Raw genomic sequence first — 26,752 nt, 5'->3', positions numbered from 1 at the left:
AGTAAAGGATGATCACGACTTATCACAAGGGAAACAAAAAAAATCTAATCTGAGATATCATTTTTCTTCTACCAAAACTGGCAACAATCAAAAAGTTTTGATTCTCATTTTCTGAACTTTAGCGTCCCTGCACTTCTAAGAAGAGATAAAAGCAAAAATGCAGAAAGCAAGAGCAACCCTGAAACTCTCAGGCCAGGAAGAGATGCTGCACCTGACCTTCGATCTATCGAAAGTAGGTCCTGGACATCAGGCTCATGATCTAGAGTGGATAGGGACCCAGAGTGTAACCCATTCCTGCAAACCGCCCTCCCTCTATTTCCTGGGCCAATCCACAGGGCAGTTTGTAAACATGGACCCCCTCCAGAGGGATCCTCACTGGGCCAAAGACAACTGGGTTCACCAGTGTTCCTCCTCTGTGCTGTCCTTAAAAGTTACCAACAGGGAAATAGGTCTCCATTGACGTTTCATGTCTTCCCAGGAAGAAGCATGATGTTCCAGGTGCTAATGTTAGACAAACATCACTATTTGTCATTTGATCCCCACTGAGGATTTGCTATTTAAAAAATACAAAGCATTTGGCATTCAAAAATGATGGCACGCTTCCTTGTATCTTAACAAAATGGGTTTGAATAATAGACCAGAGGCTGAAGGAAATTGGGAGGCATTTTTGACCAATGCCTTCTCATATCTCATCATTTCTCAGGGGCTGAAGACATTAAGTCAGCAGCTATCAAGACATAGCCAGGGGCAGCTCAAAGTGGAACATGAACGTCCATCAGAGGAAAGAAAAGCGTGGGAAACAGATTCCTCATGAAGCTACTTCCAGCCATCCCTGTCACAGGTAATCAGGGGAGTGATGTCACATGTCATGATTGATGGTCACTTGTTCTGGTAATGTCGAGAAGTTTCTTGTGAAAAGGACTGATTGCTGGAAAAATTGTCTATTAGAAGCATCAAATCTCAATTCTGCGGGGCGTAGTGGTGCGTGCCTGTAATTCCAGTGACTTAGGAGGCTGAGGCAGAAGGATTGCATGTTCAAGGGCCAGCCTCAGCAACTTAATAAGGCCCTGAGCAATTTAGTGACACCCTCTCTCTAAATAAACATTTAAAAGGGCTGGGGATGTGACTCAGTGGTTAAGCACCCCTGGTACAAAAAACAAAAACAAACAAACAACAAACAAAAACACCAAATTCTCAAGAATGACTTTTTTTAAAATGAGATTATCAATACTTAAAAATGTAACATTACTCATTTTTAAACCTACACTCAGAATTATGGAAGTAAAATTAGTACTAGTTCAATATTATTTTTTAGTTATTATTACTATCAAAATAATATTGGATTTCGGCCCCAAAAAAGTCAAATGCTGAAAAGGTGTTTTGTGAAAAGAACCAGTCTCCTGCCTCACTGAGTTTAATATTCCCCAGAAGGAGCAGTTTCATCAGTCTCTGACTTTCATTTTTGTGGTGATTACTCTTGTTCTAAATATATTACACATACACACATGCATATGCTTTTTGTCCATCTGTAAACAGGATCCATTGAACCAATGGAAAACAAGAGGGCGCCAGTGTCCTTACATTGCTCTCAAGTCAAGTTACATTGCTGTGTTTCGCTCTTATTCTCATTACCTTTAACTTAATGCTGATTTTAAGCTTCAATTTCTTATTGAACTATTTAGAGTCTATGAAACACAACGTTATGTTAAAAAAAAAAAAATGTTGCCCCTGATCCTTTATTCTGTGGTTATCAGACTCACACACAACAACAGTAGCTGTATGATGGACGTTACCTGGATTGATGGTGGTAATCATTTCTCAATGCATATGTGTATCCAGTCATCACATAGTTTAAATATCTGCAATTTTACTTGTCAATCATATCTCAAAAAATTGGGGGGAATGTTTTTAATTTTTTAAGTTTAGAAAAATAAAATGAGGTAGACATGTGTACGGGTATACACACACACACACACACACACACACACACACATACAATGGATTATCATTCAGCCCTATAAAATTAGGAAATCTTGAGATTTGTAACAACATGGATGAATCTGGAGGGCACTATGCTAAATAAAATAAGCCACAGAAAAACAAATAGAACATGATTCCAAGTTTATCAGGAACGTAAAATAGTTAAACTTTTAGAAGCATAGATTGGTCATTACCAGGATATTAGAGGAGTGTTGGTCAAAAGGCACAAAGTCTCAGTTATGCAAGATTAATAAGTCTAGAGATTTACTGTAAAGCATAGTGTACTGTATAGTTTAAAATTTGTTAAAGGGGTAGATCTTATGTTAAATTTTCTTATTCCCCAAAAAAAAGGAAAGAAAAAAATTTTAGAGGGAATGGTTATGTTTATGGTATTATTTACAGTGGTGATGTCACAGGTCTAAGCTTACTTTCAAACTCATCAAGATATATAAGACAATTATGTACATCATTTTGTGTGTCGACCATTCTTCAACAGTTTTTTAAATTTATTATTTATATTTTATTTTTTACAGACTGCATTTTGATTCATTGTACACAAATGGCATACATCATTTCATTTCTATGATTGTACATGATGTAGATTCATACAATTTGTATAATCATACATGTACATAGGGTAATGATTCTGTCTCTTGGACCAGTTTTCATAACCCCCTCCCTCTCATTTCCTTCTACATAATCGAAAGTGTCCCCCATTCTTCTCTCAACTCCCCACACCCCCACCCCCATTATACCCACCCCCATTATATAGTCATTCTCCACTTATCAGGGAAAATATTCAGCCCTTGGTTTTTTTGGGATCTGACTTATTTCACTGAGCATGATATTCTCCATTTCCATCCATTTATTGCAAATGCCATAATATTATTCTTCTTTATGGCTGAATAATATTCCATTGTGTATATATACCAGAGTTTCTTTATCCATTCATGTTGAAGGGCATCTAGGTTGGCTCCACAATCTAGCTATTGTGAACTGAGCTGCTATAAACATTGATGTGGCTGTGTTACTATAGTATGATGATTTTAAGTCCTTCGGCTATAAACTGAGGAGTGGGATAACTGGGTCAAAAGGTGGGTCCATTCCAAGTTTTCTGAGGAATCTCCACACTGCTTTCCAGAGTGACTGCACCAATTTGCAACTCCACCAGCAATGTAAAAGTGTGCCCCACATCCTCACCAACATCTATTATTGTTTGTGTTCTTGATAATAGCCATTCTAATTGGAGTAAGATGAAATCTTAGAGTTGTTTTAATTTGCATTTCTCTAATTACTAGAGATGTTGAACACTTTTTCATATATTTATTAATAATTGCCTGTATATCTTCTTCTGTGAAGTGTCTGTCCAGTTCCTTGGCCCATTTATTGATTGGGTTCTTTGTATTTTTGGTGTAGAGTTTTGTAAGTTCTTTATAAATTTTAGAGATGAGTGCTCTATCTGAAGTGTGTGTGTGGAAAAGATTTTCTCCCACTCTCTAGGCTCTCCCTTCACGTTCTTGATTATATCCTTTGCTGAGAAAAAGCTTTTTAGTTTGAGTCCATTCCATTAATTGATTCTTGCTGTGATTTCTACAATAGAGAAAAGATAGTCTGTTCAACAAATGGTACTGGCAAAACTGAAAATCCATATGCAGTAAAATGAAATTAAACCCCTATCTCTCACCCTGCACAAAACAACTCAAAATGGATCCAGGACCTAGGAATTAGACCAGAGACCCTGCACCTAATAGAAGACAAAGTAGGCCAGAATCTTCATCATGTTGGCTTAGGATCAGACTTCCTCAACAAGACTCACAAAGCATTCTTCAACTTTTTAAAAATCAAGTGCACTTTTATTTTCTTACACTCTGGTATTTACTCAGTAGCATTGAGGAGTTGAGTTTGACTTAGTGACAGTTCTGCTCTGTTGTCTTCCTTTATTTTGTTTAGACACATGCTTCATAAAAAGTATATGTATCCACTCCTCAAAGTAACTCGGCTTTTTAAATTATGCTATTACCAATTAGATGTAATTAATCTTTGTCCCCCAAGAAGCCACTTTCTGAAAGCCCTTCATCCTCTTATCCTAACATCGACCATTGGGTCCTAACCAGGACTCACATTTGTCAGCTCTGGAAATTCCTCCGCTGAATGTTTGGTTTATATCCATCAACTATTTCCTAAAGCTCTCATGTCTTGCTAATTTTCAACCTAGACCCAGGGTTCTTCTGGCTTCCTGTTCTGCACCCCAGCTTTTCCCATTGCACTCTTGGTCACTGTCACAGGACGGCTTCTGCACACGAAGGCATCACACCCACAATCCAGGCAGAACCAGGTCACGTGGACAGTGCTGCAAGAAATTGTAAAGAAAGTTATTTCTAATTTTAGTCACGCACACTTCCATGCTAAACGAAATCAGTGTCCTTTCAAAGAGAAAACGGGTGGAGAGCCACCTAGACATGAATGCCACAGTTGATGAAAATGGTATAAGACTAACCAGAGCTCATGGATCCGAAGCGCAAGCTTGTCCTCAGCACTGATTTTTTTTCTACTTGAAAAAATAATTTCTTCCTTTCCATTTTCTCTAATCTTGCCACTTACAACTCCTTTCAGTCAAATGTTTTGCTTCCTGGATTAAACAATTGTGCCTAGTTATTTCTCTTACTTTTTTATGTCATTGATTTTTTTATCTGAATGATGAGAAATTACTTTGAATTCATCTTATTGTAATCATGTATTAACAGAATGTAATTTTAAGTCATACTTTTTTATGTTGTTAGGAGTGCATTGCATAGTAGGGGGTTCGTCTTAACATAATCAGATATGCCATGGAATTTAATTTGCTCCATTTAGTACCCAAAACCTCCTCCCCATCTCCCCTTCTCCCTCTTCTGTCCCCACTGTATGCCCCTGACCTTCCCCCGCCCCCAGTTTTTATAAATTGTACTTGCCATACATGAAGGTGGAATTCACCTGGTACATTCACACGTGCACATAGCATAATTTGGTCAACTTCATTCCAAAGTTCCTCCCCTTTCCTGTCCCTCCCCGCTCCCTTACTTAGTTCCCTCCTCCACTCCATCTTCTCCCTTCCATTTTCACGATGTCCCTCCCTTTTTTCCTTTATTTTGCTCTAGTTTCCACATATAAGAGAGAATATTCAACCCTCTACAGGCTTATTCTCTTGGCATGGTTTTCTCCATTCCCATCTATTTACCAGCAAATGACATGATTTCTTCTTCTTTATGGCTGAGTAGAACTCCATTGTGCATATATACCACATTTTCTTTATCCATTCATCCATTAATAGGCACCTAGGTTGGTTCCATAACTTGGCTATTGTGAATTGTGCTGTTATAAACATTGATGTGCCTGTATGACTATAGTGTGCTGATTTCAGTTTTTTAGGGTAAATACCAAGGAGTGGGTAGTTGGGTCATATGGTGGTTCCATTTCTAGTCTTTTGAGAAATCTTCACAGTGCTTTCCAAAGTCATCATACTGATTTGCAGTTCCACCAACCAGGTATAAGTGTACCTTTTTCTCCACATCCTCACCACATTTATTATCATTTGTGTTCTTGATCATTGCCATTCTGAATGGAGTCAGATGAAATCTCAATGTAGTTTTGATTTGCATTTCCCTGATTGCTAAGAATGTTGAACATTTTTTCATATTTTTTGGTCATTTGTATTTCTTCTTTTAAAAAAATGTCCATTTAGTTCTTTGCCATTTATTGATTTAGTTATTTGTTTTTCTTTTCTCATGTTAAGATTTTGGAGTTCTTTATATACTCTGGGTATCAATACATTGTTGGAGGAGTAACTGGCAAAAGATTTTCTCCCATTCTATAGGCTTTCTCTACACTTAATTATTTCCTTTGCTGTGCAGAAGCCTTTTAATTTGATGGCATCCCACTTATTGATTCTTGGTTTTGTTTCTTGAGCTTCAGGGGTCTTATTTAGGAAGTGCACGTCTGTGCCAATATGCTGCAGTATTGACTCTATGTTTTCTTCTAGCATTTGCGGAGCTTCCGGTCTAATTCTTAGGTCTTTGATTCTCTTTTGAGTTGATAAAGTAGACTTTTAATTTCCAGAAGTTTCTTGCTTCTTAATTGCTTATTTTAGTACATTTTTACTTATTTTATGGATGCAAAAACTTCTCTGCCTTCCCTAAGCAAACAAGTTTGAATTTTTTAAGGGTTCTTCTTTGATCTTTATTTCTTCAGGGGTCACTTATCCTTAGTGTTTTTCTTAGTTATTCTTTCAGGTTGTTGATTTTGTTCCATTTCTGATAATTCTTGATCACTCTTCACAAAGGAAAACAAAAGGCCATGTTGGATAAGCAGGTATTGCTCCTCTTGGTCCACTCTCTGGAATGCTAAGGCTGATGGGGAGCTGTTCTGTACATGGGTCATCTTGATGGGCTGACTCATCTTCTAGGTGTGTGGGTGTGAAATCTGACACTAGCCTGGAAATCCAAAATGTCCTAGCAAGGAAGGATCTAACCTATGTGTAAACATCTGCATTAGAAACTCTAGTTCTTCCTCGGCAATGTGTTCAATTTCTCTAGAAAAGAGTTGTCAGTATGGGGGCGCATCAGTGATTCTGTGTACAGCAGTGGGGAAGGGGTTTTAAGGGATCAATGACATTGCTGTATAGCAGACAGAAATTCTGTGATGTCTCTGGTTTTACATCATGCCTCCCTCCCACCTCTAAGTCTGTTTCAGAAGCTTTGTCTTTGGTGGCCAAAAGGCCTCATCACGGACAATCTTATGTTGTACAAATCTTAACATGAGGTCATAAAAATCCCCAAACTGACCTCCCTAAAGAAATTTTGAAGCTGGGGTAATAACTCCATTGGTAACTGGCTTGTTTTCATTTGATGCATTTTCTCACTTATTAAAAAACCTGCTAATTCTATTATGTGACTCTTTGCGAAAGTCTTTCAAACCTTCAAATCGATTACACAGTGGCAGCTCCCAACTACTTGTCTTTTTAGAAAAAACCAGTTTCATATAAAAGTTCCAGAAAGTTTAAGTGGATGGAAGCTTATTGCAGCTGCAAATGAGAAATTTTCATCAATATTTTAAGTGATCAGATAAATTAAAAGAAAAGCATCTATAAGAGAGCCCTCAGATACATTCTGTGCAACTGCGTGCAGGTCCTTCACTTAGCTCGAGAATTTTTGTTTTCATAAAAGCATAAGAACAAACACAGAAAAGTTAAAATCAAAGTTTGGGCTACTTGTGCCAACTCTGGCTTGCCTGCCAAAAGGTTAAAAAAAATTAAAATAAAAATAAATAAAGGTGGCAGATTCCCTGGGAACACGCACATCCTCCTCTGACCACAAAGTGAAGGCATTCCTTCTATGGAGGGAAGCTGCCATCCACTGACACAGTCAAGCACAGGGCCAGAGCTGCTAACACGGGAGAAAAGATAGTGCAAGGAAAACGAAATACTGAAGGTAAAAGTCACCTTTTTATTTGGACCCAGATTTTTGCTAAACATTTAACGATTCTGTGTCTATCCCCTGCCTTGCAAACTAAAGCTCTTTGAGTTCTAAGAACAACTATAGGCCAGCATTTGTAGCTGAGATGAAAAATAACCCCCACTAAATAGCCTGTGAAATATGGTTTCGTGAGAACCTGCAGGCTTGGAAATGCAAACCAGAGCCCCAACTGCCAAAGTAGGTCCAAACCTTCAACCTGTTGGCTTAGGATCAGACTTCCTTAACAAGACTCCCATAGCACAAGAAATAAAAGCAAGAATCAATAACTGGGATAGATTCAAACTAAAAAGCTTTCTCTCAGCAAAAGGAAACTATTAGCATGCGAAGAGAGAGCCTACAGAGTGGGAGAATATCTTTGCCACTCATACTTCAGATAGAGCACTAATTTGCAGAATATATAAAAACTCAAAAAACTCTACATGAAGAAACAGATAACCCAATCAACAATGGGCTAAGGATATGAACAGATGCTTCACAGAAGATCTAAAAACAATCAACAAACATATGAAAAAATGTTCCCCTCTTTAGTAATAAGAAATGCAAATCAAAACTACACTAAGATTCCATCTCACCCCTAATTAGAATGGCGATTATCAAGAATACAAGCAACAACAGGTGTTGGAGAGGATGTGGGGAAAAAGGTACACTCATACATTGCTGGTGGGGCTACAAATTAGTGCAGCCACTGTGGAAAGCATTGTGGAGATTCCTTAGAAAACTTGGAATGGACCCACCATTTGACCCAGCTATCCCACTCCTCGGCCTATACCCAAAGGACTTAAAATCAGCATACTACAGAGATACAGCCACATCAATGTTCATAGCTGCTCAATTCACAATAGCCAGACTGTGGAACCAACCTAGATGTCCTTCAATTGATGAATGGATAAAGAAACTGTGGTATATATATACACATGGAATATACTACTCAGCTATAAAGAATGATAAAATTATGGCATTTGCAGACAATGGATGAAATTGGAGAGATCATGTTAAGTGAGATAAGCCAATCTCAAAAATCCAAAAGGTGAATGATCTCACTGATAGCAGATGATGACACATAATGGGGGGTGGGAGGGGGCAAGAATGGAGGAAGAGGGACTGTATAGAGGGAAAAGAGGGGTAGGGGGGTTGGGGGGAAGAAAAAATTAACAGAATGAATCAAACATCATTACCCTATGTAAATGTATGATTACGCAAATGGTATGCTGTTACTCCTGTACAAACAGAAGCAAGATGTATCCCATTTTTTACAACAAAAATAAATTAAAAGGAAGGAACTACTGTATAGAGGGTAAAGAGGGGTGGGAGGGGTGGGGGGAAGGGAAAAAATAACAGAACGAATCAAACAACATTGCTCTATGTAATTTATGATTACACAAATGGTATGCCTTTACGCCATGTACAAGAAACAACAAGTATCCCATTTGTTTACAATAAAAAAATAATAATAATAAAAAATAAATAAATAAATAAATAAATTAAAAAAAAAAAAAAAAAACCCCGAGGAGCAACCCTCAACCTGTGACTTAGGGAAATTGGCATGAATTCCCCAAGCTCTTGTGCCTGAGGTGTAAATTGTTAGTCACGCCATTTTACAGAATTTGCCAGACATTCTCCTCATGATCAAGCTTCAGGTTTTGCCTGTGGTAATAATCATGGTTTAATATTATTCTGTGTTTATTATATTTCCCTAAATATATCAATACTTACACTTCCTTGTTAGTGTTTTCTAAATTATAAAGAAAAAAAAACTAAAAACCGTTTCCATTTAAATCTTGGTCTTGCTGGGTGTTGTAGCACACGCCTGTAATCCCAGCGGCTCAGGAGGCTGAGACAGGAGGCTCACAAGTTCAAAGTCAGCCTCAGCAACTCAGTGAGGCCCGAGACAACTCAGCGAGACCCTGTCTCTAAATAAAATACAAAAATGGGCTGAGTATGTGACTCAGTGATTAAGTGCCCCTGGGGTTCAATCCCTGGTACCAAAAAAATGGCAAAACAAACAAAAAAATTAAATCTTGGTCTGAAATCTGTCCCTAGGGGAATAGAAACTGAGAGAAAGGTCTTGCATGATGAGAAGGATGGCTACTTAGAGGATATGGTGGGACCTCAACAGAAGCTTCTGCAGGAAGGAAAAGAAAACCATTCCATCTTATCAGACGTCTTGACAAAATGACTCCATTTGGATCTGTATCCTTTGGTGTAGTCATTTCAGCTAACTGGACACTTTTATAAGCCCTAAAAAGAAAATCAAAATAAAACTCATTGAAAGTTTAGTCTTGTTTTAGGGTTGAAATCATGGTAAGGGATAAGAAGAGATAGACATCATTCTGAAGAAAAACCACATACAATCAGGAGTCAAATGGTTACCAAAATGTACATATCTGAACAGACCACAAGTCACAGAACCAACACCAATACCAATGTCAGTACCAGTTCTGCACCAAGAAACCAAAGACCAGGAAGCAGTAAGAAAAGACAGGGAAGGGAGACTCGCAGGGAGACTCTCTGGTTCAACGTAAAACTCCAGACCCAAACTCTAAGACACGTATAGAAACTCATGCCAATCTAGTATTAAACCAACAGAACAGTATTTCAAGGGGAAGAAATTTGGGGAGAGTTATTAATGTGCTTCTCTTTTCTGTTGTTTTTTTTTTTTTTTCCTTTTTTTATGAGGAAGAAAGCTTTTAAAGGTGCAGAAATTAGGCAAAAAGAAATAAACAGGAAAATCAAATTCGAAATCTTTCAAAGTAAAAAATGTTCACAGAAATTTTTAAAGATGACAATAAAAGAAACAAACTGAGACGAACCCAATAAAACATCTGTAAATTAGAAAATAATGTTGAAGGATGTATCGAGAGCTAAAGAAGAGGGTTCACATATTGGTTTATGCCTTTTGTTTCAGCACCCTGTCTGGATTTAGTATTTGTCTTCATATTTTTAATTTTTAGTTGGTTGAATTAAAATATGCCAGGATGGATTGGGTGCTTTTGCTTTGTATTCCAATTTCTGCCAAGGTTTTTTCCAGAAATATATGAAATACCCCCACTAAACCCCCAGCTGGCTTCTCCCTACGATTTCCAGAAATAGCTGAACTAAAGCTTCTTTTTGGAAGGACAGAGCCCAGGGAACTTACTGCAGAAACAAGGTGCACTCCTGAGAGTCTCGAGCCAGCTGACTCGTGCCAGCTTGGGTGGTCGTGGGAAGGCGAAGGAGCTGCTGCCCACGACGGTTCTGCTCACCGGCTGTGCCACGGCGCAGGCTGCAACCTGAGAACCCTAAGGAGCCTCCAGGCCACCAGCTGGAGACAACAGTAGGAAAAATGAGAAATTAGAGCCTCAGAGGACATGAAAGCATGTAGGAAACAGGCTGAGCCAGAACTGTGGTAGAGTAAGTAGGAAGGGGTCAGAATGTTCCAGGGACGGTATTTTGTTGTTTTTCATACGGTGTGAATCTGATTGCATGTTTAGTTTGTTATTTGACTTATTTGCAATAAAACGCTTGGCACAATGAGCTCAGGAAAACCTAGCATATGGTAATGAAAAATTACTGAATTTTTGAATGTCAAGGAAGTGGATGATGAACTTTACAGCAACTACCACAATATGTTTGACATTTGCCATTTATCACGGTGCTTCAATAACATCACCAACCAGCTGAGAGCCCTAGACTCGCACCGGCTGCAGGAACATCAGCTTCTACTGCAAAAATTAGTTGGTACTTTGAGAAGACACGCCTAAACGTGACGCAGATGTGCATTTGCAGAAGACAGACTTTCACTCCCATTTCTCAGTAGAGTGTGATCTTTAATTTGACCAAATACTTTTATCTAAACTAAGAAAAAAGAGAGAAGACACAAATAAAATCAGAAATGAAAGAGAAGACATTACAATGGTGTTACAGAAATGCAAAGAATCATAGGAGACTTCTATGAGCAATTTGAACATCAACAAATTGGATAACCTGAAAGAATGGATAAACTTCTAGAAGCATACAACCTACCAAGACTGAGCCATGAAGAAGTAGAAAATCTGAAGAGACCTAGTGAATAAGGAGACTGAATCAGGAATCAAAAGCCTCCCAAAAGGAAAATTCCAGAACCAGATGGCTTCACTGGTGAGTTCTCCCAAACAGGTAAAAAAGAATTAACACCAATTCTTCTCAAACGCTTCTAAAATACTGAGGAAGGACATTTCTAAACACATCTTATGAGGCCAGAATGATCTTAATATCAAAGTCAGACATGGCTACTACAAGGAAAGAAGACAATAGGCCCATATTCCTGTGAAAATCAATGCAAAAATCTCAACAAAATCTTTAAGCAGAATTCAACGGCACATCCAAACTCATTCATCATGACCAAATGTGACACGTCACTAGGGTGCAAGAGGCAAATCAATACACATGATGCGCCACGTTAACAGAATGAAAAGCAAGAATCACATGAGAATTTCAATAGCTGCAAGAAAAATATTCTACAAATTTTTTTTTTTTTTTTTTTTTTTTTTACGGTGCTGGGGATTGAACCCAGGGCCTTGTGCTTACAAGGCAAGCACTCTACCAACTGAGCTATTATCCCCAGCCCTAGAATATCTTAAAAAATTTGACAACTTTATGATAAAAAGTCTCAAACAACTAGGTATGGGGGGAAGTACCTCAATATGATAAAGGCCATATATGAACAAGCCCACAGCCAACATCATGCACCACAAAAATATATAAGACTTTCCCCTAAGATCAGGAGTAAGACAAAGACTCACACTCTTGCCACTTCTAACCAACATAGTACTGGAAGTCCTAGGCCAGAGTAACTAGACAGGGAAAAAAGAGGAATCGACATGGAAAAGGAAAAAGTAAAATTCCAAGTTTTACACTTTCAATTTCGTGTGTGTGTGTGTGTGTGGTGTGTGTGTTGTGTGTATACAAAAAAAAGGAGTTAAAAGTTATTGATGTTTTGGGTCTGTAATGGAAGGAAAAACTCCTAATAACATAATCTCAGTTTTATATCATTTTCATTAGAATCAAATAATAGTCAAATATTACAAGTTAATTCAAATAATGTTCAACTGTGTTCATCCAACTCATGAAATCAAAGTAAGGCTTTAGAAGTTCTTTCTGTGGAAGTTAAAATAGCTGACATTTCTGGTATGTGCTATTGAAGCTAATTTAGAAAAGTAAACATTGAAGATAAAAAATGGTTTTGTGTTGCAATTATTAATGTGAATGCAAATTCAATGGAGCACAATGTAACCAAAAAAAATTGTGTTTTTTACTAAATTGATAAAGCAAAACCAAAGACCAAATGGAATTTTGGGTGGTACAAATATAATTCAAATTAGCATTCAAATAATCTGAGATACTTTACCAAATAGAAGCTGTAATTATAAACTTTGCAAATATTTTTTTTATGTAGGCAGAGCAACTGACTACCAAATTTGTATGATGAATCTCATATTTAAAAGCCAAAAATACTCTGCATGGTAATAAGTTTCCCTTCCTGTTATGAATCATTTTTAGGTATGATTGAGTCTTTGCAAAATACTTTTTAAATGGCCTTAACTCCTACAATTACATTGAATATTTGGTAAAAAATTCCTCTAAATTTGTATTAGTTTTGTAGAAAATCAGAGGGAAACATCTGATTAAAGTAATAAGAAGCAAAAAAAATGTTTCAGTTTTTAAAGCTTTAGTAAATTGTAACAATTGACCCACAACTCAAGAGGGTGATGTTAACATTGTCCCTACAAAAGTAAGGAGAAATTGAAAGATTAAACCAATGACTGGTGCTCAGTGGTGTTAAAGAATAATTCCAAAATTTAAAAAGTGTGCTAGAGTATTCCATCTACCAGAAAGAAGATTATTTTTTATTTTTAATTGGTAAATATATTCTGCATTATAATGAAAGCAAACTGAGGACTAGAATTTTTCAGAATTTAAATTCAGCAAGTATTTTAAAAATCATGAGCAGAGAAATTTATTTGCTGATTTTTGTTTTACAAAATATTTTAAGAACTTTTTCTGAATGGAAGCTTGAGTAATTACATAATGCAGTACAAAAGCAAAAGTTTAGCATTGAAAATGCCCTCTATGTACCAGAATTTGTTTATCGTGCACTATTTATCTCAACCTACAAATATTACTTTCTCAGTGCTCAGAGACAGACAGGTCCAATGGAGGTCATCATCAGTTTCAATATAAAATACAACCTGGAAGAGTACTGCAGGTAATTTTATGAAGATAAGAGAGATCCAAAAGATATATTTTTAAATACATTATTTAGAAAAGTATCAGTGACCCAGTATTAGAAATAAATATAACTAAAAGCTCATTACATCAATATACAACAAAAAGTATTGTCTGTTATTTTTAATGTTCAGTTAATCAGTACAAAGAACCTTTTGTTTCACTGTAGAAAGGAATAACGTGATTTTAGAAGGATTTTGTAAAAACACTTTTAGACTAGATCTATTTTATCAGTGTACCGACAAATAAAAAATTTTAGTTCAAAAATTTTTATTTCAAATAACATATAATTTTAATCATTGTAGCACCTTTTCCCACTCTCGAAAGTGATCCATTTGCATGATAAAGTAGATGGCTACCCCACATGAAGTATGGAATAAGGAGACCAAAAAACATTGAAACTATTTAAGTATTAAGATAAATCATGGCTTAGTCTCGGAGGACTTGCCCAGCAAGTGTGAGGCACTGGGTTCAATCTCAGTACCAACATAAATAAATGAATAAAATAAAGGTTCTATCAACTTCTAAAAAATATTTTTTTAAACAAAGAGAAATTGTGTATAATAGAAATTCCAGGTGAAAGAATGGGAGAAAACTTGAGAAACAATACTTAAAGATGCATTTGCTGAAAGTTTCCCAGTTTTAAGAAAAATATATAAAATATTACATCTATATTCCCTTCTGAATGCCAAGCAAGAAAAATTTAAAGATAACAATAAACATCAAACTAGAAATATGGTAGGAACATTGCAGGAAATTAAAAAAATAATAATAATAAAATTAAATAAAATCTACAAAAGAATGGCAGTGTATTTCTAATCAAAAATAACAAATATCAGAAACAAAGATAAAGAAATTGAAATTTTAAAAAAGTGTTAGGAGAAAAGATCTTTCAATCTAGAATCTTTTGCCTGGTCAAATTGTTATTAAGATAAGAGCAAAATAAAAATGGTCTAAGTAACACAACTTAGGGTCTAATATCAAATTCAACTATAACTGTATTTTCAGAGTCACATTAATGTGAATACTGAATTCCATTTTTACCAATATTACATTACTAAGGGCGAGGAGAATGGTGAATAGATTGTATGTGTGCGTGAGTGTATGTAAGCTGGAATACGGAGAAAAAGATAGACTTAAATCTTCACCTTTCATAGTTGGAAATCAATACATAGTGCCCAAAAATGGGGAGGAAAATCAAGAGATAGCAGAATAAATATGTTACTTAGAAACATGGAGAAAAGTATCAAATGAAATAGATAAAGGGATTGAAAATAGTTTCCACTGAGAAAGAAAATGAGATTGGAGAGGTGAAGATGAAAACGGTTTTTGCTTTTATCTTCTAAAGGAAATTCATAGACAGATGATGCTTTAACCTGTGAGTACAATGAAATGAACTAAAAATATGTGGCCTAGATGTCTGTTTCCTTCCTGTGCTGAGGTATCTGTTTACAAGATCAGTAATTGAGATTAGCTGTTCCGGAACAGAGAGTCTGCTTTTAGGCACCTATAATGGACACTAATCCTAGCTCTATTAGGCCAGCATCTTCTACCCAATTATTACTCAGACTGAGAGGTACCCAGCATACAGCAGATCCTACACCATCAAGAGGAAACACATTTTACAGCTGTAGCATCTAGCAACATTAATCTCCAGAGTTTCTTGGAGGGCAGGATCTACATGTTTCATTTCCTATGTCCTGAGTATCAGACAGACATATAATAGGTACTCAAAAATATGTGTGAACATGTGCATGTTTTACATAAAGAAGTTGTAAAGTATTTATAAACAAATGACAATGGACAGTACTTCACATCAAATTTTATAGTGTGCACAATGACATGGTACATAGAAATAAATGAATATATTTATTTCTTTTTTAAAAAGTTAAACATTCAAAAATCTATTCGTCAGTTGTTCAACTCAAGAAACTAAAAATATGACAAAATAAATTAAGAAAAGACTATGGAAAATATATTAAAAATAATGAAGAAATTAGTGCAGTAGAAACCAAGAAATAAGAGAGGATAAACAAAATTCAGAAACTGAATCTTTGGGGTAGAAGTTGAAAAGTCTAGAAAATGAGAAAAATGCCAATTATGGAGAAAGACAAAAAATGTTAGCAAGGAAAGGGCACTAACTGTAGACACAGTGTATATTTATTTCAAACTCATGTGAATAATTTTATGCCAAAGAAAATTGAAAGTCTGCTTGGGATAAAATATTTTCTGGAAAAAAATATAAATAAAGTTTGTCCCCATCAATAAGAAACTAATTAGATAACTATGAAAGAAATAGAATTTGTAATCAAATATCTCCCTTCTCTTACAGACCTCCCCCCAAAAAAGGAACATATGATATCCAAGTGAGGATTATCAAATCTTCAAAGGAAAGGATAATCCTTTTTAATGATGAACAATACTGAAGGCTAGCATAACAAAGAAAGCTACTTTTTAGCTTAAAATGAACTTTAGAAAGCTGACTTTGTGAAATAATTATAACCTGTTCTACACAATGACAATACAAGAAACAAAAGTTAAAAATAAATGTCACTGAGATATATAGATGCAAATCTCTAAATAAAACATTAACAAATTGCATTCATTAACATATTTTCAAACATCTGTTATGATTGCAAGCGGACCCTACTAGTTTTTCCTTAATATCTATCTTTTCCTCTTCATCCAACATAATCAAATGTTCAACAACACATCATTATCTTCAGAAATTGCATTTCCAAGCCTCCCTTGCAGGAAATATTGCAATGTTACTAGGCAGCCAGTGGTTTGCAAGAAGCATTGCTACTTTTTAGTTTAGGGGAGTCTTACTTAGGTCCATCAAAATCTGTTGCCTCTTCCTTTTCTTGTCTTATCTTCCTTACAACTACCATGATGTAGGTGCCGCCATCTTGGATGAGGTTGAGAGCCACATCAAGTGGTAGTGGAGTCATGAGCTGGAAGAAACTTTTACCCAGAGGACTTTGTAAACAGGGTTGCCATATCTGTCAACTTCTAGTTTTCCATATAGTACAGACTAAATTTCTATTTTGTTTAAGCACTATTCTAGTTGCTACTGTTGCTATGTGAAAAATGAATTTAGATGAATTGGTTTTAAAAACTGCAAGTGTCAAAAAACTTTTTAAAAAAATAACATATCTGAATCATTTACAAATACAAGCAAAGGGGCAAAATATTTATTTTTATTTCTTTTTTTTCTTTCTTTGCTTTTACAAACAATTTAAAATAAACCATGTAAAATTAGATTAAAATGAAAAATACTAATTATGGTAGCCCTAGATGAGTTGTGGGCTATTAGTCCTTTAATTTTTACTTTAAATAGTTTATATTGTCATACCAAAAATCACTTCTCATATCAAAACTATAATGGACCTACAATATATTTTCACAGGATCCCTAGGAACAAGCACAACAAGCACAAGGGGCGAGAAAAAAAACCCACAGGACCCACCACCACACAAGGATATGGGAAAGGAACCAAGAGCACAACAAAAATTTTAAAAACAAAACCAATAATTAATGAAGAAAGAAGGAAGGAGGGAAATATAAAATTAGAGCACTTCAGTAGTATAATCATCGCTATAGGCAACATCCTGTTGAATACTCAAATCAGTGGGTAGAGTTTTAGGAAAAACAAGATATTTGCATAGCTTCAAAGTATCTATCTCCTCCAGAGCTTTATTGTGGTGGTTTAAAATACATACACAAATTCTTCCAGATTTCTCTCTCTAGGAAGTGAAGTTTAATTCATTTCCCCTTGAATAGGGCCAGACTTACAGACACACTTCTATTGAAGAATATATGAAGGCAGGAAGATAGTATTATGATGGAGAAACCTGGCAGATCCCATTTAGCTACGTAATCAAGGTAACATCACCAGCAATAAGACACTAACATGATATGCCCCTGCATAGCATCTCGTATGTCATTCTTACCCCAAATCCAAAACCAGTCAAATCATGAAGAAACAAGACAAACGTTAACCCAGGAACGCTCTACAAGATACCGAACCACTACTTTTCAAAACTGTCAAGGTCATGAAAGGAAAAGGAAGAACCAAAAATCTGTTACAGATTGAAGGACATTAAGCAAACATAATTACTAAATGCAAGGTGGCAATCTGGATTGGATTTTGGAATAGAAATAATATTAGTGGAAAAACTGGAAAAATCCAAATAAAGCCAAAAGTTTAGCTAATAGTATTTTAACAGTGCTAATTTAGGTTTTCAGCTTTGCACCATTAGAAGAAGCTGGGTAAAGGGTAAAGAAAGGGGAATTATCTACACTATCTTACAGTGCATCTCGTGTCAAAAATTATTTCAAACTAATAACTAAAAATATACCCATATATACTGGACTTTTAAAAGCCATTCCTATGTTCTTAATGGGTCAGACTCTTCTTGCTGCATTTTCCTTGCTTAGAATACACGTGACTACACCCGGGATGTTTTTAGAAAATTGAACGTGCCCTTTAGGTATGGGTTCCCAGTTCTACTTGAAGAAAAGCATCTCTTACCTCAAGCACTGCTTTCCCCGCACCTCAGACGGCCCTGGGGACTCCCATAACAATCCTCTTAGCCAGGCCTGGTGTGCGTGCCTGTAATTGCAGCCAGACTCTGTCCTAAAATTTAAAAAAAAACAAAACAAAAAAAAAAAATTAAATGACTAGGGATATGGTTCAGCGGTTTCGCACCCCTGGCTTCAATCCTTCGTACCAAAAGAAAAAAAAATCCTCTTTCCATTGCAGGAAGTGACTTTGTCATGAGCTGTGACAACCAGGGCATCTTCTAAAGTGCCTTTGGGAACATCATGGCCCTGCTCCTGCCCACTGCCTGGTCTGGCAGCTCTGCTTCTGCATCTCCTTCTGTCCTGTCTCCTACCAGTGTTTCTTCTACAGATGGTTTCCACAAACTCTCCTTTACTCTCACTCCACCTCGCTGCTCCTGCTCCCACACTTGATCTAAGTGTAGGTCCTGTGAGTGGTTAAGGTTGGGGGGAGGTAGAAGTGCTGTTTTTCCATGCCTGTTCTAACAGAGGGCGTCTCTGAGCTAAGTAGCACTGGCAAATCATCCATTAACCCACCAAGTATCTGTAGTGGGCACTGGACCAGGAGCCAGGGGTAGGATACAGTGGTGAGCAAAGTGGAAGAGGAGAGAGGCATCAGATTGAAGGGACCCTGACATTTCCCCTCATGCCCTTGGAAGCCTGGATCAGCAAAAGTGAGACAAAGCCTGACAAATCAGAGTTCCTAGAGATTCCAGGACTTCTATGAGACAAGCAACCAGAGAGCAATAGTTGTACCCTACTCTGTGTTCAAGGGGAATGTTTAGGGCTCAGAAATAGAGATTTTAAAATGAAATAGTAAGATTGAAAGTAACATATCTCATACAGTTGATCAGGTCAGAAAAAAGAAAAACAACTTTGTAAGTTTTTGCCTTATTTGAAAGAAACCTTGAGTAAAGGAAAAACCAAATGTTATAATTCATTAGAATTACTTTATTATTATTTTACAGTGATATGCAGTCATAAAAGTGAATTCACTCTGAATTGGGAAGTCCATTTTATTATTGTATGCCCCGTATTTACATTTTAAAATCAGAACAAACTTCCTCAAGAAAAAGTGGTTCTTTCTTCATCTCTTTTGGCTTTAAGAGTCCAAAATATGATGGTCAAGGCCAAGGTGTTGTTTTACCCTAAGGTTGGTCAGCCTACCCTGTGAAGGAACTGGGAAATTTTCCTTTAACTTTTATTTTCCAAATGTTTCATTAAAATAAAAGGTAAGTGTGTGTGTGTGTGTGTGTGTGTGTGTGTGTGATCACTCACATGAAATTAAAGAAATGTTTTACCTCGAGTAATTAATTCTGCAAACAAAGTCCTACCTCTTAAAAATTAGTGTCTTATTGCTTTATTATTCCCCTTTAAGAGTAAGGCCATCGTAAAAGGTTACCAGGAAAAAATGACACAGTCGAGTCAGCCTTGCACACAGAAAGGAATCCACACAGGTCTAGGTGGTTTTCCACAGTGGGCAAGAACCTGAGCTCTGAGGCCATGTGATTTGGGTTTGGGTCCCCGTTCTGTCACTCCCTAGTTGTGTGCTTTGGACAAGTAGTTCATCCTCTATCTCCTGAGATTCCTCATTTGCAAGATGACAGTATTAAAAGGACATGCCTTACAAGGTTGTTGTTGTGAGGATTCAGTGCAATAACATATGAATTGTTTGGACATTGCCTAGCACAAATAGCTTTAAATACGAATGTGTCTTTATAGTATTATTTTCAATCAGTTCTCCAAACTCACAAGTGAAACTAAGCTACATGGTGACTTGGAAGACCAATTTTCAAATAACCAAGCCTGGCCTCTCGCTCCCATGTCAGAGGTTTATAAAGCACAGCTTAAGCAAGGGCCTGAACCCCTTAATCAAACTAATATCAACATGCCTGAAATTAGGGAGAGGATTAGGAACCAAATCCTCCCTTTATTTGCATTGGCCTATTTAGAACTAAGAATTCTAAGACAAACAAATGGAGTGAATTTGGAAATGATGCATCAACTGCTTCCTTCTTTGACATGAATAGTGGCAGTTATCAAGGATCCGCCCATCAAATGCTTAGGAGACTTTTTCCTCCAGACTCCAAAGAGGACAACAGCTTGGGATGGCTGAACCCTGCAACTCCCCAGAAAAAGAATTGTCACTATTTGCCTTTATCTTAACTTTTGCCATTATAGGTGCTGAATGCATGGTCGGTATCATTGCAAATGGATTCATCATGGCTATCAACGCAGCTGCATGGGTTCAGAAAAAGGTGGTTTCCACAAATGGCAGGATCCTGCTTTTCCTGAGTGTATCCAGAATAGCTCTCCAAAGCTTCATGATGCTTGAAGTGATCTTGAGCTCTACATCCCCAATTTTTTATAACAAGATGTTTATATGATTCATTCAAAGTAAGTTTCATGTTCTTAAATTATTGCAGTCTCTGGTTTGCTGCCTGGCTCAGCTTCTTCTACTTCGTGAAGATTGCCAATTTCTCCCACCCACTTTTCCTCAAGCTGAAGTGGAGAATTTCTGGATGGATGCCCTGGATCCTGTGGCTGTCATTGTTTATCGCCCTCATCTCCAGCGTGCTCTTCTGCAAGGACATCTACCCTATGTATTGCAACGATTCTATTACTATCCCCTTCTCCAACTCCACAAAGAAGGTACACTTTACTGAGACTAATGTGCTCAACCTGGCTTTTTTCTTTAACCTGGGGATTCTTATTCCTCTGATCATGTTCATCGTGACGGCCACGCTGCTGATTGTCTCTCTCAAGAGACACACCCTGCACATGAGAAGTCACGCTACTGGCTCCAGGGACCCCAGCATGGAGGCCCACGTGGGGGCCATCAAAGCAACCAGCTACTTCCTCATTCTCTACATTTTCAATGCCATTGCCCTATTTCTCTATCTGTCCAACATCTTTGATGCCAGTAGTCCTTGGAACATTTTGTTCAAAATCGTTATGGCTGTCTACCCAGCTGGTCACTCAGTTCTACTGATTCAGGACAACCCTGGGTTAAGAAGAGCTTGGAAGCAGCTTTGGTCTCAAATTCATCTGTACCCCAAAGAGAGCTTCTGAGATCATCACCTAAAGAAGAACACAGGACTTGACCCAACCCGACCTGCACTCTCCTCACACTCCTCTCTCTCTCTCTCTGTCTCTCTCTCTTTCTCTCCCTCCTTTCCCTCCTCCTTTCTCCCTCCAACTTGATATGTCTCCTTTCATCTTATGTGGGTTTCTTTTGCTTCATGGGTACAATCTTTTTGTGGGCTGAGAGGTACCAGGGATTGAACTCAGGGATGCTCAACCACTGAGCCACATCCCCAGATTTATTATGTATTTTATTTAGAGACAGGGTCTCCCTGAGTTGCTTAGCACCTCACTTTTGCCCAGGCTGGCTTAAAAAACTCACCATCCTCCTGCCTCAGCCTTCCAAGCTGCTGGGATTACAGGCACCAGGCTGTGGGCACAATCTTAGTGATGCATGATATATTCTTTGCCTGAGTCCTCTGTGTCTGCCTCCCCTTACTCTATCTAAAGCAATGGGTTTAGATACTGTCTACACATTAGAATCTCTAGGGTTGACTTGAAAACACCAACACTCAGGTCCAGCCTTGGGCCTTGTAATCAATTAAGTCAAAATTTCTGATGTTGGAACTTAGATAATATTCTAAGTTCTATAGGTGATTCTGTTGTGCCGCCAAGGTTGATAGAGCCACCAAGATAGCAGGTTCTGAACTTTGAGTTCCTAAAAACTCTCTTTCCCCTTCCACATGCCTTTTAAGCACATTCAGATTCCTTGGGAAACTTTCTAAACAAGAGCTGGAAACGCATTTTGACTCCATCCTCCAAACGCATAAACTAAATAATTCAGAAATCATTATCAAAATTAACAGTGCCTAAAATCCCTTTCAACTAAAAAGTACTGTGTAAATTTTTTCCTGTAGCTACAATTTTATAAATGTATATGTATGCAAAAATATGTGCAAGGGGATCTTCCTTGTAGCATTGTTCATTCATGAGAGGAGTTGTGTATCCTAAATGGAATAGTGTGTTGATATTGTGAAAAGGTGATAAATGCATGTACACAGATTAGTAGATTCCAATATGTTAAGTACAAAAAACAAGGAGATACTTTATTACTCCAATTATCTTTCTGTTTTTACAGAATATATATTTTGTGTGTATTTGTACATATGTATAAAATTTCTGAAGTAATCTACCAAAAATTATTAACAGAGAACTTAAGTATGTGTGTGTGGAATACATACAACATTTGTACTTTGTTTTATTCCTTTCTACATTGTTTGAACTATCTACAGCATTTATGTACTAATATAAAATTTTATATTGATTTTATATTGATTTTTTTAATTAGGAAGTGAACTTGGCAAGTAGGAAAGATGTGAATAAGGGCATTATTCACATTAGTTCATAAACTGAATCTCTCACTGCTGGTTTTTATAAAAATTACAAACCTCCAAAATCACAAATGAAGCATCTCATTCTTCTTCCATCACTACCTCTTATTTTCCCACCTGATTTGCTCTAAGACTGTCATGGAAAAATAATAGACTTATTCTGCATTAGCACTTCTATGCTCTTCGTTCCTCCTCTCTTCATTTTCTTTCATGTTCAGTTTGGGTTACCCATCAATCATTATGCCCACCCTCTTTTAAAAAAATACTTTCAGTATTTACAGACAAAATGAGCTATGTCTGAGATTTTCTTTGAATAGTCCAACAGAGGCAGAGTAGTGGAAAGAAAGGAGGTTTAAATCAGTCATATGATGATGATCCTATCAAACAATAGGTTTCAGGTACATATAGACTCTTTATACTATTCTTTCTACTGCAAAATGGTTGAAATTTTCTCCCAATATAATTTTTATATAAATGAATCACACTATAGTTCGCTGGCCCTTCTCCCTCTTCCATCCCACAATGTGGGATGATTTCACACCTAGATCAACCCAACCAGCACTTTGCATGTTCTTCTAAGCAACTGAACGTTGCTTGAGAGTATTTCATAACTGGAAAAACTTCTCTTCCTACAAATATATACCAAACACCCACATGAGCAGCATCAGTGAGCATTTACATCCTGTATTTCTCTAGAGAATCACTCATTCACTGCCTAAAAGGACCATCTCACATCTTTCCCTCAGTCCTCAAACCTCCAATTTCTTTCGGCCTGCCTCATCTTCAACTGATGGAAGTTCCTAAATTCTTTAACAGAAGTCATTGGAAGAACATTCCTTCATCTTCTCATTAGCAAACTTGCTATACCACCAATTTCCCCTGCATTTCCAATATTTCATTAAAATATAAAAAGTACCACTCGATGTTTTAGTTTTCTCCTTCCAGTATACTTCCTCCTGCAAGTTCCATTTTTTTGTGTATTTTAGTTGCATTTATTTTAAGATGGACTCTATGGAATCTTTTGTCAAGTGTCTGGCAATCCTTAGTGTCAGCACTAAGAACTAATTCAAACTTAGGAAATCATTTTTTTGTTTTTTTACTTGTTCTTGTTAGATATACATGATAGTAGAATGTATTTTGACATGTTATACATACATGAAGTACAATTTATTGTAATCAGGATCCCACTGGTGGCTGTACATGATGCAGAGTTTCACTGGTGGTGTATTCACATATGAGCACAGGAAAGTTATGTCTGATTCATTCTACTGTCTTGCCTATTGCCATCCCCACTTCCCTGTAAAAAGTCTTTTAGAATATAAAAATTACATTGAGATCTCTATGTGAAAAGTGTCTGAAAATTCATACACACAAAACTGGATTTTTAATTTTTCCTCCCAAAACTCATTCCTCCTTTCGGTTTCTTCCAGCTCATCAAATGGTGTCACAACACTTGCAGTTGATGGAACTGGAATACCAGGAGCCATTCCTGAGTCATCTTGCTGTTGAATCCGAGGGTCTCTCATCCAGTTCATCAGGTCTGTCTTGTGATGCGTGTCATCAGGGCTGTTCGTTTGTTAACTGAGCGACCACTGGCTGAATGCCACCTATTCGAACAACCTTTTGGCAGATGCTGTTCAAGGTGCTGTGTGCGCAGTCATTGAAGATCTTCTAGTCTAGCAGGGAGGCCATAAAACACAGGGCAGTGTTAGAGGTGCCCAGCCAGGGAGGGGCTGGAGGAGTAAGTTTTGAAGAAGAAATGATGATAAAAGAATATAAACCTTCAATCCCCAGCACCGCAAAAATAATAATAATAATATAAACCTCTAAGCAAGCATTCAGGAGACTCATTACAAAATAAGCATAAGAAAATCAGGAGGAAAACCAGCTTCCTGACACATTGATTTAATAAAGATCAAAAAGGCAAAGCTAAAATGAATCCAAGAACTGGTTCATTGAAAAGGGAAAATGAAATTAGTATTTGTTAGGCTTCCTAATCAGAAAAGAAAGACAAAAGGCATAAATACACAAAATATGAAATAAAGAAAGGAAACCACAAATTAAAGTACTCTGCAGAAACTATTTCGTTCAACTCTATACGTGAATTTGAAAACCTTGGTTAAGAAGGTGCACCCAGAAAAAAAATGTATTTTACTAAAATTTACTCTAAGGGAAGTAGAAAATCCAGACCAAATAATCATCATTGTTGATCTAGGAAAGTAATAAAGAGTCACTCACCCAAAATTGCCAGGACTGGGTGTTCACAAGGAAATTCTACCAACTTTTAAGAACAGATCATTTCAAAGCTATGCAAATTTACAGAGAATAAAAGTTAAAGAAAACTTTCAAATTTATTTATGAAAGTAATATGATATGAACTTCAAAACCCAGCAATAATCATCTCCCTGAAAACTAGAAAGCAATTTCAATTGCCAATATTTATGCAAAACTACTAAATAAAATTTAACAAACCGATTCAGAACATAAGTTTATTCCATAAAAGTAAAGAGAATTAGTATTAAAAAATATTTCAACACAATTTACTGTATTAATAACACAAAAGAGAAAGCCTAATAATGTTCATAAATGCTGAAATAGAATAAAATCCAACATCCACTCCTAATTATTTTTTTAAATTTTAAATAAGGATATATGGGTGATTTCTTAACATAATAAAATTTATCTACCTCAACTTCATAGACAGCATCATTTTCAAAGACGAAACACTATTATTTCTATTAAATTTGAGAGAAAACTATGTCATATGCATGTATGAATGTGTCAAAATGAACCCATTATGTACAACTATAATACATAAAAAATAAAAATAAATAAATAAAATATTTATGAGGTACATAACAGAAGACTTGAACCAGCAGAAAGGCCGCCCATGTTGTTAGGTGGAAAGGGTCAATGTCCATAAATATTGGATTTTGTGAATGAATCTACATACATTTGGTGTGATTTTGACAAAAATGCCCCACAAATTTTGGAAACTGATTATAAACATTATCTGTGAAAGTAAAACAAGATCTCCACAAAGATTTTTAAAATAAAAAATTAATGTATGAGGAGAATTAACCAAATAACAAATAGATTCTGAACCTAATAGATACAAAATAGTGTGATGCTGGACCATGAATAGCCAACAAAACAGGACAAAGGAGAATTCTGTGTATGATAAAAGAAATACTGAAAATCAGTAAGAGATTATGTCTTATTCAATAAATTATATTAGAACACCCCAATAGCCAAGTATGAAAAGATAAATTCGACTGCATCTCCTACATCTTATACCAGGATATATATCAAATGGATCAAAGATATAAGGTTAATAAAAGAAGTACTAAAAGAAATCTTGGAGATTTCAAAATGAACTTTCTAAGTATGACAAAAGAAAAAAATAGACACAAAGTCAAAAACAAATAAGAAACTGAGAGATAGTATCTGCCATTCACATCCCAGATAAAGACTAATTTTCCTCATATATTAAGAATTCATACAAATCAATAAAACCAATTACTGAATTTTAAAGCAAGGAATATGAACTGACAGTTACAGAAATGAAATAAAGGTAACTTTTAAGTGCAAAAATACCTAAAGAATAATTTTTTTGATTTTTCCCACCATCTTCCAACCCAGGACAATTTTTATTAACACTTTTAAAAATTGTATGTGTCATTTAACAAAGTTTGGCTCAGATGAAATATAAAGTTTCTATAAACTTTTTTACATAATATTTGGATAATTATTTCCAATTTTATTCAATTGAGTTTCAACACTTAAAAAAAGTAAAGGATGATCACGACTTATCACAAGGGAAACAAAAAAAATCTAATCTGAGATATCATTTTTCTTCTACAAAACTGGCAACAATCAAAAAGTTTTGATTCTCATTTTCTGAACTTTAGCGTCCCTGCACTTCTAAGAAGAGATAAAAGCAAAAATGCAGAAAGCAAGAGCAACCCTGAAACTCTCAGGCCAGGAAAGAGATGCTGCACCTGACTTCGATCTATCGAAAGTAGGTCCTGGACATCAGGC

The 26,752-nt window shown here is 36.4% G+C and overlaps 1 protein-coding gene across 1 annotated transcript in view; it reads left to right on the top strand.

Annotated features, from left to right (window-relative positions):
* The window catches only part of LOC306668839 (taste receptor type 2 member 39-like), a gene marked incomplete at its 3' end in the record, with an annotated part of 44,098 nt that extends 22,730 nt beyond the window's left edge, over positions 1–21,368 (top strand). Inside the window, 2 exon segments of the mRNA XM_079152623.1 lie at positions 20,478–20,674; positions 20,676–21,368. Coding sequence (XP_079008749.1) covers positions 20,489–20,674; positions 20,676–21,368 — 879 coding nt within the window. The 5' untranslated portion in view covers positions 20,478–20,488.
* Between the last annotated feature and the right edge of the window lie 5,384 nt (positions 21,369–26,752).

This window comes from Sciurus vulgaris (assembly GCF_902686455.1).
Source record: "Sciurus vulgaris genome assembly, chromosome: 8".
NCBI lineage: Eukaryota > Metazoa > Chordata > Mammalia > Rodentia > Sciuridae > Sciurus > Sciurus vulgaris.
This window is presented reverse-complemented; position numbering and strand designations above follow the sequence as displayed.